Source organism: Ananas comosus, linkage group 12 (assembly GCF_001540865.1).
Source record: "Ananas comosus cultivar F153 linkage group 12, ASM154086v1, whole genome shotgun sequence".
Taxonomy (NCBI): Eukaryota; Viridiplantae; Streptophyta; class Magnoliopsida; order Poales; family Bromeliaceae; genus Ananas; species Ananas comosus.
In genome coordinates this window covers 6,887,234-6,899,517 of record NC_033632.1, presented here as the reverse complement: position 1 = coordinate 6,899,517, position 12,284 = coordinate 6,887,234, and the positions used below count along the sequence as shown (strand labels likewise).

At 39.0% G+C, this 12,284-nt stretch overlaps 1 protein-coding gene across 1 annotated transcript in view; it reads right to left on the bottom strand.

The window, feature by feature from the left end:
- Positions 1-5,174, bottom strand: part of LOC109718040 (transmembrane protein 136-like) — an 8,572-nt gene extending 3,398 nt beyond the window's left edge. Inside the window, 5 exon segments of the mRNA XM_020244032.1 lie at positions 799-894; positions 1,623-1,725; positions 1,727-1,740; positions 3,900-4,040; positions 4,641-5,174. Coding sequence (XP_020099621.1) covers positions 799-894; positions 1,623-1,725; positions 1,727-1,740; positions 3,900-4,040; positions 4,641-4,859 — 573 coding nt within the window. The 5' untranslated portion in view covers positions 4,860-5,174.

Genomic DNA, 12,284 nt, shown 5'->3' with positions numbered 1-12,284 from the left:
TGTTTTGCAGAGCCACAGGTTTCGGCTGCTGCGCCTTCCGCGGATCAGGATCGAGGCAAGGGCGTCGCGAGTTAGAGCCCTACCCGACGAGCAGAGCTAGAGGCACCCCTACTGCAAGTAGATGTTTTGTTTCGAGTTTATGTACATAGTAGACTTAACTCGCCAGTGCGAGTAACTCTGTATTTTGGATTTGGACTATGTATATGAAACTCAGTTTGTTTAACTTCTGTTTTCTCTAGCAGCTCTCTACTACTGTTCGTAGTAGTGTTTGACTTACAGGTACAGCTGTCGCTTCGTATACAGAAAAAATTTCTTTGTATACGGCGGATTTGTCGACGTGCCCGGGGAACGAGACATCCGGGGCGTGACATTTAGTATTTAAATTCAACGTATGTAGGAATAGTACTATTTCTAAAATTTCTAAATTTTAAATTAAAGCCTAAATTAGAGGAATTCTAAAATTTCTAAAATTAATGTCTAAATTAGTGCTAAACTTGATGCATAAATTTGAAATATCAATCAAAACTTTATTTAAATTTTATGATATTTAATTAAAAAAATACCCTCGACATGAAGTTATCTTTTAATTAACCTGCTACATGCATGTTAAAATGACATCTTTACCTTTTATTGATCAACGATTAAGATTTTTTTTTAGTTTTTATAAAATAAAGTACCGAATCATTTCTCATATTTTTAAACAAACTTGAAGCAGTGCATCACATTGACTAATATAATTAGCAAGCTAAATTAAGTAGGGTAAATTTTTCTTGTTTTGGAGATTTAAATGTAATGTACCTTTATAAGAAGGGGGTAGTTTGCTGAGAGAGTAACGTAAGTGAGATATGGGCCCACCACCATCCTAGCCAATGAGAATATTACTGCAAATAAAATCTGCATAAGAAAAAAGAAAAAAGAAAAAAGAAAAAAAAATTGTCAAAATTTTTATCAGTAGAAGTTGGCTGTTCGTATTTGCAAAATATAGTGCTTATTCAAACATCACATCTTTGTCTTTAATTTGAACGTGCATTATTGCTTAAGCTTCAGATATTTTTCACTTTAGTCCCTAGCTCTAATAACTTTGCCAATTCAGTTCCTAACATTTATTAGTTAGTTATTTCAATCAGCTCCCTTTTGGTGAAAAAACCTGTTAGCTTTGGCAAAAATTTTCAGATGGTGACGTTTTAGAGCCGATCGGACAAAGTTGGATTGTTGCTGATGTGACAGTTTCCATCCAAAATGACCTTAATTTAAATGATTAATATACATTAGAAGGAGAAAAATCTAATTAAAAAAAAAAAATCTGAAGCAATGAGTACTAAGGTGAGAAGTACTGGTGGGTAAGAGTTGGTGAGCAATTCTACAATTCTTTCTATAGCTAGCCTTTGTGGATTTTTGCTGAATGGGCTGTGTGATACCTAGGAATAAAACAATTTTTATTCTTCAAGAGAGACACAAACAGATATATATATATATATATATATATATATATATATATATATATATAATATATATTGAGAGAGAGAGAGAGAGGAGAAGAGAGAGAGGTAGAAGAGAGAGAGAGAGAGAGAGAGAGAGATATTGTGACAAAAGAAAAACATAGATGAAAAAAATTGCCTCACATCAACTGCTAGATTAAGGTCATGTGTCTTCTGATCCCAAGCTCTTTTAGGAGTTCTCTCATTGCAGAAAGGACTGGAGATCTCTGTTATCCACATTGCTGCACATTTCTGACCCACACTGCATAAACATCCCACAAATAAAACCACTTATATATCACCAACACAAAGAAAACTTGCCAAAATTAAAGCAAAAGTGTGGCAAAAGTTTAAAAAAGGGTTAAACATCGGTGTATCTTCCACGTCTGAAAATAACTTATATACCCACTAAATTTAAAATTAATTGCATAGCCTTAAGCTTGTAATACCTTAAAAAATACCATTCTAATTAAATTTCTATCAACTTTCGTTAATTTTTCAATTTTCTCTCTCTCTCTACTACCGTTCTCTAATCCTTCACCTTAACTTCCAATCTGATCCGCAAAAAAAATGGCCCAAACAGAGAGAACATCTACTAAACTAGATATTTTTTGCTCTTTCCATTCAATTTCAAATTACTATAGATCGAGAAGATAATCTTTTGTAATAATATAGCTTCTTCGATCGCTATAATAAAATTGTGATTATACAACAAATGTTAAATCTATGAAAAATAGTAATTGTTATTCGAGAAGAAAAGAAACTGGTTCAGTAGATGAAAAAAAACAGAGAGAAAGAATAGAGAAACTAAAGAAGATTTAACAAAAAAATGATAAAAATTTAATCGGAAGGTATTTTCCTAAGATTTACATGTTTAGAGGGTATGCAAATTTATTTAAAATTGAAAAAAATATATAAATTATTTTTAAACTTTAGAAGAGTACACTAATTAATATTTAACACCCCCTCCCAAAAAAAAGGTGGTTTCTTTTGCAAAGAGAATCTACTTTTTTTTTTTTTTTTTTTTTTTACCAAATTTGCAATTTTGATCTATTTCCTTTTCTTTTACAACGTTGGACTCAACTTTTCAAGGAAATTGAAAAGGTCGTTCACTTGTACAGCGGATTAGCAGCTTACTATCCTGTAGTGCAAGGTTCAACAATTTTTTAAATTGGGATTCCCTTTTTGCGTTTTTTCACAAGGTCGTGCTATAAAAAGATTCCTCCAAATTACCCGCTGTCTCTAACGCAAGTGGCAAAGGGCTTGATGGCTGGTATCCGAGATCCCAAGTTCGAATGCTAGTTGATTTATATTTCTAACTAAGTTTATTTCTAAATGAAATAAACGAAACGGTTAGCATGGCATGCTACGTATCTCTCAAAAAAAAGAAAAAAATCTTCCAAATTCATACTATTGGTACACCCCATTTAGGGATATGGACCACAGGAAAGGCCACGATGTAAATTTTACACTCTAGTATATAAAGTATATGGATATTATTAATTACTTTTGTTTAAACTATAAGGTGATAACAAATGTAAATCATATGATGATAACTAATTAATTTAGCTAGAATACTTCTGGAAGTAAAAAAGAGAGTTTACTTTCACATCGTTTCCATCGATAAAGAATCTATAAATTGATGATCCACACAATTATAAACCTGATCGTGGTTATTTGGACTTTTTAGATTTCGAATTTCGCAATTTTATAACATCATATGCCTAGCTATCAATTAAGCAGTCTCAAGTTCACTTTATTCAAATTTAATAGAATAATCAATCAATTTGGGGAAAATTTCAACATATTTGATGAAAATCACTTGATTCTCAACAAATTAAAAGTTGAGGGGTCTCAACCAAAAATAGTGTAATTGAGAGGGCTACTGCAGAAACAGCCTGTAGTTGCGGGGGCGCTTCCTGACATTTTTGCCAAAAATATTGCCACGTGAATGTTTTTATTTCATGTTTTATTTTATCCAATAGAGTTTCAACAGTAGGTATATCCTGATCAACGTTGCAAAAGTATATCTTGACCTACATATATATAATTGGAAAAAAAAAAAGGAAAAAAAAAAAAGTGGACAAAGTATGCAAAAATAAAGAATATATATATATAGTAGAGCTACTATACTATCGAAAGCATAGATAATCTGGTGCTTTCGATTTTTTGGCCTTTAGATCAACCCCTTTGATCATTTCTAACCATTGGATTAATATTATTAACCAATGGGGACTACTCAACTCTAGGGGGACCACTCAACCCTAAGGGACCGCTATCATCTCAACCGTAGAATTTTTGATCCAAGGACTAAAAAATCGGAAGTGCTAACTACTTTATACTTCCGANGCTCTACACTATATATATATATATATATATATATATATATATTCTTCTGCATGCATTAGTTATTGTGCTCACCATTTCATAGGCAAGGCCGGCTCCAATGCCAACTATGCTGACGGTGTGATGAACAAAGTTGTCAAAGTTGAAATGATGTCCAAACATGCAGCATATCAAGTCATAGATCAGATAAGAGAGCGAAACTGCCAATGCCTTCATCTGAATATCTCGACAAACACCCAAACAAAAAAAGAAAAAGAAAAAAGAAAAAACAAGAGTTACAAATTCATAAAAATTCAGTCTACAAATCAAACATCCCAGAGTTAAAATGTACTTCTGGATCTGTAGGTATGGTTTCTAAAGTATCAGTTATATTAACTTCTTAGGTTTCATATCTCATGCTTTAAAGTTTGAACCCTTGGATTGTGAATTCAAGCTAAAACTTTTCGAATTTGAAAGCAAATAAGCATATGTTTGGCGTGTCTTTTGGACACACAGAAAGTTTCAAAATCTTGACGAACAAATACTTTGATATATAACTTGACTCGTAAATTAATTTCTATTTTCTCTAATACCAGAATGGGATCGAGAAAAACAACAGTTCCGAACTTTTGTTGCATGAAGAAGTAGAAAATTTGCTTATCCGGGAAACAAAAGTTGTAATTTCAAGTTTCTATGTCTACTTTATATAGCAACAAACTATAAATCGAGAAGATTTTACAGAAAAATAAAAAATGAATAAATATTTAGCTAGTACTTCTTTAACCGCTCTGCTAGAAAAGCGCTTTTGTAATAATAACTGATTAATTAACTAGGTACCTGGGCAGGAGAAGACTTTGATGCCAGAGGACAGACAGGGCAGCTCCAGCTCTGCACAGAGAGAGAAGCCAGACAAACAGCAGTTGTCGCATGGATTGTAGAAACAATTCTGTTGCAGAAATCAAACGAACGCTTCGGAAACAAATTTCGCACGAAGATAAACGTTGTTGCCCAGAAAACCACCCCAGAGATCACCCAATTCACAACATAATCCTCCATGATCAATATACGTTTACTTCAACTAAAGAAAGTAAGTGTATTTTCTTTTATTAAGGGATAAATTCTGATTATGAATATATATTTCAAGCACTTATTAGTTGCAATTAGGAGAAGAAGAACAAGAGAGAGAGAGAGAGATCTCAATTAGAAGAAGAAGAACAACAAGAGAGAGAGATCTAGAGAGAGATCTAGAGAGAGATCTAGAGAGAGAGGGGTGTGTAGATCTAATTATTGCAAAGAATTGGATAACTAAAGAGAGATAGGCATAGGGATCATAAATGAGGAGAGGAGTACTATGGCATGAAAAGGAAAAGAAATGTTGCTTTCCACGTAACCGCTCGATTTTAATTCATGCAGTTGGGTTTTGGTGCGCGACTAGACAAAGAAAGCTTTTATGAGACTGTTACCTAATTGCATGCTCTACGCATTTAATTATCTTTTCAAATAAAAGAAGAAATTCGTGAAACCCCTTATTAAGTTACAGTTTGCAACAAGTTCTCTCTCTCTCTCTCTCTTCCTTTTTAATTTCACTTTCTCCCTTTAATTTCTCATATACATATACATGTGGTGAATATGAATAGGATAACATCCGATTGGACATGTGTCTGAATCCCGAATTGACTAGATATGGATTTGAATTTTATCACCTGCAGCTTACATTCAATTAATATCGAATTATAAATAAATGTTGGTTTGTTGCTATATATGTTAAATGTTGAAGGACCAAGTAGTACTCCAAATGTTAGATGTTTAAATCTTTTGTACACTACGTACGATTCTATTTGAACTCAACCTTTGTTTCATATTTCACGTAAAATAATATGAAGACCTCCTTAATTAACCGGGCATTTTGAAATAGATAGACTCTCTAATTTTGCCTACCTACAGCCATTGATCTAAATTCCCTCAAAAAAGAAAAAAAAAAAGGGACGCTTCAATTTTATTTATTTTGATGGAGACTTCTCAACTTATAATTGCTTTGATTCAAGTTGTTTTACTCAATTATATCGGTAGATTTCAAAATATTTATCTCTTTAATTAGTAGCTATCAACCATGCATGCATAAACAGTTTGCGAAATCGGTAATTTTATCAGCCAAAAAAACAGATCTAGCTAGAACATCAATCAGTAAACCGTTAAATTTAACCAATGCCCAATTTAAATAATTGAATTGTTTAAATCAAAAGAATTAGCTAATTAAAAGTGAGAAATTTGTTGCAATCAAATTAAAAAATTAAGCAAAATGTTGAGGACTCTACTTCAAATTAAGTAGCCTATATATAGTGGAAGGGAGGGGCCCATCTATAAATATGCAATGTACGTAATTACCAAATATAATAATAATAATCATCATATATATTAAGTGTCAGGTTGGTGATCAGTAGTTGAGCAAGCTGGGAGCTAGCTGAGAGCTGTCGATTAGTACTTAGTTAAAGATGTAGTTGGGCAGTTAAGAGCGAGAGAGATGGAGGGCCACTGTTTGCAACTGGATGGTGAGCAACCGAAGTGTATATACGTGCTGTTTTTGCATGGCCCACGCGTGCGGAACTTGTGACTTGAAGCGGAGGCCGGGCCGCCGGTGGCAATTAATTCTCACCACACGTTTTTTTCTTTTTTTTTTCTTTCCTTTCCGTAAAACAGTACGATTGGATGCAAAGCTAATGAAATTTTGTTTAGTCTAAATCAGCTCGTAGTAAAGATAAATTAATAACTTATTTTGATATAATATTTCTTATAAGTAATTCATGATTTTTTTTTCTCTAGCCTTAAACAAGGCCAATTTGCATAAAAAATCCACTTATTTTGGGCTTTTGCAAAACCGGGCCACCTTTTTCGTTTTTGCAAATTCGGTCCGCTTTTTCAGCAAACTGACCAAAATACCCTTATTACTTTTTCTCTTTCCTCTTTCTCTCTCCTCTTCGTTCTCTCGTTCTTTTCTTTTTTTTTCGCTCAAAAAAAAAAGCGATGGCCGGAGCACCGCCAGGCAGGCTCTTCTTCTTCTTCTTCTTTCTGCAGGAGCAATTTTTTTTTCTCTTTTTCTTTTTCTTCTTCTTCTTCTTCTTCCTCCTGCTGGAGCTTTTTTTTTTTTTTTCCCCTCTTCTTCTTCTTCTTCTTCTTCTTCTTCTTTTTATTCCTGTAAGAGCACGGGGCGCGCCGGCCTCGCCACGGAGAGGGAGGCGTTGGCGTGCACCGGCCGACCCCGACCTCCCCCGCGCCTCCGCTCGACCCCGATGCCCGCAAGTCGCCGCGTGCACGCCAACGCCTCCGTGCACGCCAGCATGACCTCTTACCCACTTTAACACCTATCAGCAGATTAATTAACAATTGGTACCACAGAAAATTCACAAAAAACCCATTCCTTTAATCCGCTGCCCTAATCAAATGCACAAACAAAGCACGAAACAAAGACGCAGGCAATAAAAATAAAAATAAATCATCTCTAATTTATTTTGCACCATTATGAATGAAAAAAAAAACCGCTTTTTTAAGTAAAACCGATGAAAAAACAAAAAAGATTAGCATGCATCGGTGCTCCACTCCCATTATAAATAGCTAATTCACAGCTACTCCTGCGGGAGAAGCTTCCTTCTCCCGATGAGAAGCTCGCCGTCGGTCGTGGCGGCGAAGAGGAGGGCGGTGGGCGGAGAGCGCGCGGCGGCGGGGAGCTGCGCGCGGGCGCACGCTGCGCGCGGGGGCACGGGGGCGCACGCGGGCGCACGCTGTGGCGCGCGGGCACGCTTCGGCGTGCAGTGGCGCCGACGCACGCTGCTGCGCGCGGGGCCGCGGGCGCGCCGGCGGACGCGGCGCGCGGGCGCACGCGGCGCGGGGGCACACTTCTCGCGGGCGCGCTCGGCGCACGTGGCGCGGGGGCACGCTTTGCGCGGGCGCGCATGGCGCATGCGGCGCGCGGGCGAGGACAGGGGCCGTGGCGCGCGGGCGAGGACAGGAGCCACGACTCGCTGTCGTAGGCCCCGACGTAGTTGAGGCGCTTCCACGCCCAGCGCGAGCACCCCACGCACACCACGCACTCCAACCCACCCACCACAGACATCGTCGACGACGACGACGACGACGATGGTGGAGACGAAGATGGAGAAGACAAAGATGGTGGAGACGACGATGGTGGAGACGACGACGACGCGGACGCGCTGCGGCTGCTTCTTCTTCGTCGTAATGGTGTAATAGTGCACCATTACACCATTAATGGTATAATGGTGTAATTACATCATTAATGGTGCAATGGTTACACCATTAATGGTGTAATGGTGCACCATTACACCATTAGTGGTGTAATGGGCGCGACAACGAAGAGCCGGGCCAGAGGGAGAAGGCGCCCTTGTCGCACATGGTGCGGGCGACGCAGTCGGCGAAGCTGCGGAAGCGGCGGCGGTAGCCGAGGAGCGCGACGTTCACCTCCTGCGTCTGGAGCAGCACGCTTTATTCTCCCCATTTTGTTTTTCCATCTTTTTTTTTTTGTTATTCAATGGATTTTTTGTGAATTTTCTGTGGTACCAATTGTTAATTAATCTGCTGATAGGTGTTAAAGTGGGTAAGAGGTCATGTTGGCGTGCACGGAGGCGTTGGCGTGCACGCGGCGGCCTGCGGGCGTCGGGGTCGAGCGGAGGCGCGGGGGAGGTCGGGGTCGGCCGAGCTCGAGGTCGGCCGGTGCACGCCAACGCCTCCCTCTCCGTCGCCGTCGCCGCGGAGGAGGCGCACGTCGACCCGGCGGTCTCGCGCGGGCGCTCGCTGTCCCGGTTGGCCGGGTTTTTCGTAATGGTGTAATGGTGCGCCATTACACCATTAATGGTGTAATGGTGAAATCACGCGGCGGTGGTCGGGCTCGGGGTCGGCGCGGGGGAGGAAGTAGAGCTTCCCCGGCTTGAGCAGGGCGTCGGGGTCGAGCGGTCGGGCTCGTAGTCCGACGCGCGGCCTTCCTCGGGCAACTAGTAGGAACGCGCGGCGCCGGCGCCGGCGCCGGTTGCGCCCTCGCGGCGGTGGTCGGGCTCGAGGTCGGCGCGGGGGAGGTCGATGAGGAAGTAGAGCTTCCCCGGCTTGAGCGGGGCGTCGGGGTCGAGCGGTCGGGCTCCGTGGCGAGGCTGGAAGTCGCCGTGGGCGCCCTGTGCTCTTACAGGAAGAAAAAGAAGAAGAAGAAGAAGAAGAAGAAGAAGAAGAGGGACAAAAAAAAAAAGCTCCAGCAGGAGGAAGAAGAAGAAGAAGAAAAAGAAAAAGAGAAAAAAAATTGCTCCTGCAGGAAGAAGAAGAAGAAGAAGAAGAGGCCGCCTGGCGGTGCTCCGGCCGTCGCTTTTTTTTTTCGGCGAAAAAAAAAAAGAACGAGAAAACGAAGAGAAGAGAGAAAGAGGAAAGAGAAAAAGTAATAAGGGTATTTTGGTCAGTTTGCTGAAAAAGCGGACCGAATTTGCAAAAACGAAAAAGGTGGCCCCGTTTTGCAAAAGCCCAAAATAAGTTGATTTTTTATGCAAATTGGCCCTTAAACAATATAGTGTGTTAAAAAAATAGATTATAAAATAAAATAAGATGTGGTACGACTAGTCGACGTACACTTATTAGAGTTGGTTTAATAAATGGATTGGACGGAATTTTGAGACTTTACCTATTTATTAAAGGAAAAAAAAGGTAATTTGTATTAAAAAATTAAATTGGCAGTTTTGAGATTTAATTAGTAAAAATGAGCCATATTTTTCATTTTTTCATATTTGGTTTTCGGATTTTATGTTCTCGGACGAAAATCCGCGTGCTCTCCGTCCGCCCCGCCCCTACAAGCATTAAATGCCCGCCACGGTAAGTCATGTCAGTTGTTTCGTCAGAATGCGAACCAAATACACTACAACAAAAATGGTCTATAGCAACACTTTTAAATGTAGGTACATGTCAAAAAAGTGCTGCTAGCTAAAATTACCGACACTTTTAAAAAGTGTTGCTATATGTGGGGTCGCTAGGTATATAGTGACAGTTAAAGAGTGTCGCTATAACCTAAAAGAGGGCTGCTAATTTACCAACACTTATTTAAGCATTTAGCAACCACCGAAACTCTATCTCGTTGGCTGCGGTGGCGGAAAAGGACGACAGTAAAGGCTCTTCGTCTAGAATTTCAGTTGATTGAGTAAAGAGAGAAAAAAAGATGGTAATTGATTTTTCTTTTTTTTTTCTTTTCTGTTTGTAATCGGGCCAAATGGACTGGGTGTGGTGGGTTGAGTAGAGTAATCTTTTATTTTTGGTTGGATTGGGCTTTATATTTAGGCATTAGTAGATGTGCTTTTAAGTCTTAGCATAAATGCGATACTTACTCCAAAGTGTCCCAAACATGTGTCCCTATAATCTAATTCTGTTGTAGTGATAGTGCCACGCTATTCGCCATCCGTGATGTTTGTTGTTCAAAATTTTTCAAAAAAATATATGCAAGACATATTTAGAAATAAACGCGTATGACAAGACGAACAAGTGGTGCAACATCACCGCAAATGATGCAAGAAAAATTCAAACAGTGCATTACACAAGCATATTAGGGCAACGTTTGTTCAAGAGAATGCAACACGGGATCAACTAGTGTAATATGCCACTCCATCCTCATTCTTCTTCCGCTCGTCCCACGCTCTCCTCTGCTTTGTCCCATGTTGCTTCTTTTTGCTTCCTAAGCCCCTCCTCCCTGACACTGCTGTCCTTCTTCCTCTTCTTTCTTGTCATTCCTCTACCTCTGCTTCGTGGCCGCTCTTAGAGGAAAGAATATCAAAGTATATCACGCAATGATTCTTCCTCTTCTTTCTTGCGATTCCTCTCCCTCTACTCTTTTTGCATTAGTGACAAAGTAATTCGATATGTAACCTCTATCAAGCATTATTCCTTTCACAATATCCAATTCATTATACAGCATCTTACTATCATGAAGAAGATAAAAGAAAAACATAGCATATGACAGAAATGACAAAGAATAACTATACATGACAGTATATAAAATTAAATAAGATATCGAACAATTGTGTTTATATTGTTAAAAAGCGTGAAATAAAGTTATGCAATTTGACCGCACACAGTAAACAATTCAACAATCAGTGCTCCCAAGAAGACAAGGGGTGCAATATGCTCGAAAATAGAATTAAAACCCAAACAATATATTATTGCCACAACGTATTGCATAATGCAGACATATTAGAACAACATTTGCTCCAAAGAGTACAACGCAGAATCAACCAGTGCAATATGCTACTTCTTCTTCATTCTTCTTTCACTCATCCCACACTCTCTTTTGCTTCTTCTTCTTCCTAAACCCCTCCTCCCTGATGTTGACAAGAAGAAGCAACATGGCTGACAGGTTGTGCAACATCACCCCAAACAATACAACCAAAACTCGAAGAGTGCATTATTCCTACAACATAGTGCAACATGCTGATAGATGGTGCAATGTTTGCACCAAATAGTGCAACACTGGAGCAACAACATTACATGTGAAGTACCCTTGAGGAAAAAAAAAAAGTAAAAGATATTTTTTATCCTTGCGTTCAGTACCAACCGCTTTTCTATCCAGAAGAAAAGTGCTCTGACAGTTTCTTATTGATGCAACAGCCTTTCTTGCATCAGCCGTTGTTGCTAATGCAACAACGTAATGATATCGCATACACTCTTTTGCTATTCTTGTTAGTTTGAAATAAAGCTCCGCACGAATATCCGGGAACTTATTCCATTAAACCAAGTCAACAATTGTTGCAATATAACTCTAAAATGGTGTAATACAAATTCAAACAGTGCAGTGATCGAACCAAGTAGTACATTTGACATTGAGTTCTAGCAATGCTTATCACCCTTCGTCTCTTCTCTATTTGTGTAATTCTCATCTTTTTTTTATTATACGAATGTTTTCTAGTGTGAACGAAGCTACTGTTCCCGCCATTAACCAAATTTGCCAGCTTATCTAATTCAACTAGGTGATGGGAGATTATATATCTCTACACCTATGCTATTCTACTACTTTCACCTACTTTCACCTTATGGAGAACGTAGAAGTCCCAATGCAATATCATTTTAATGAGTTCTTCCAGAAAGATGGAGGGTATGTCAAGTATGTAGGAGGGTCTTGTTGGCTTGCTTTTTTTGGTGAAAGGAAGAGCTTGAAGGCCTTGCAAGGATGATATTTTAAATTTATGAACACTTCAAAGGATTGTTGTAACATCCAAATTAAGTTTAGCTATGGTGGAAATACAAACAACATTATTGGTATTATAGAAAACGATGATATCCGAAACATAAGGAACTGTATAATAGCCACACGCATTTATGATGGACTTGTATGCCATGAACATCAGTAATAAGAGTGAGGTTCCCATATGTGAGCCAGATAAGATAGATGATGCGTTTATTGTTGAACGTCTGAAAATATTGTTAAGCAACCGGTTCGCAGATGCATGTTCACCT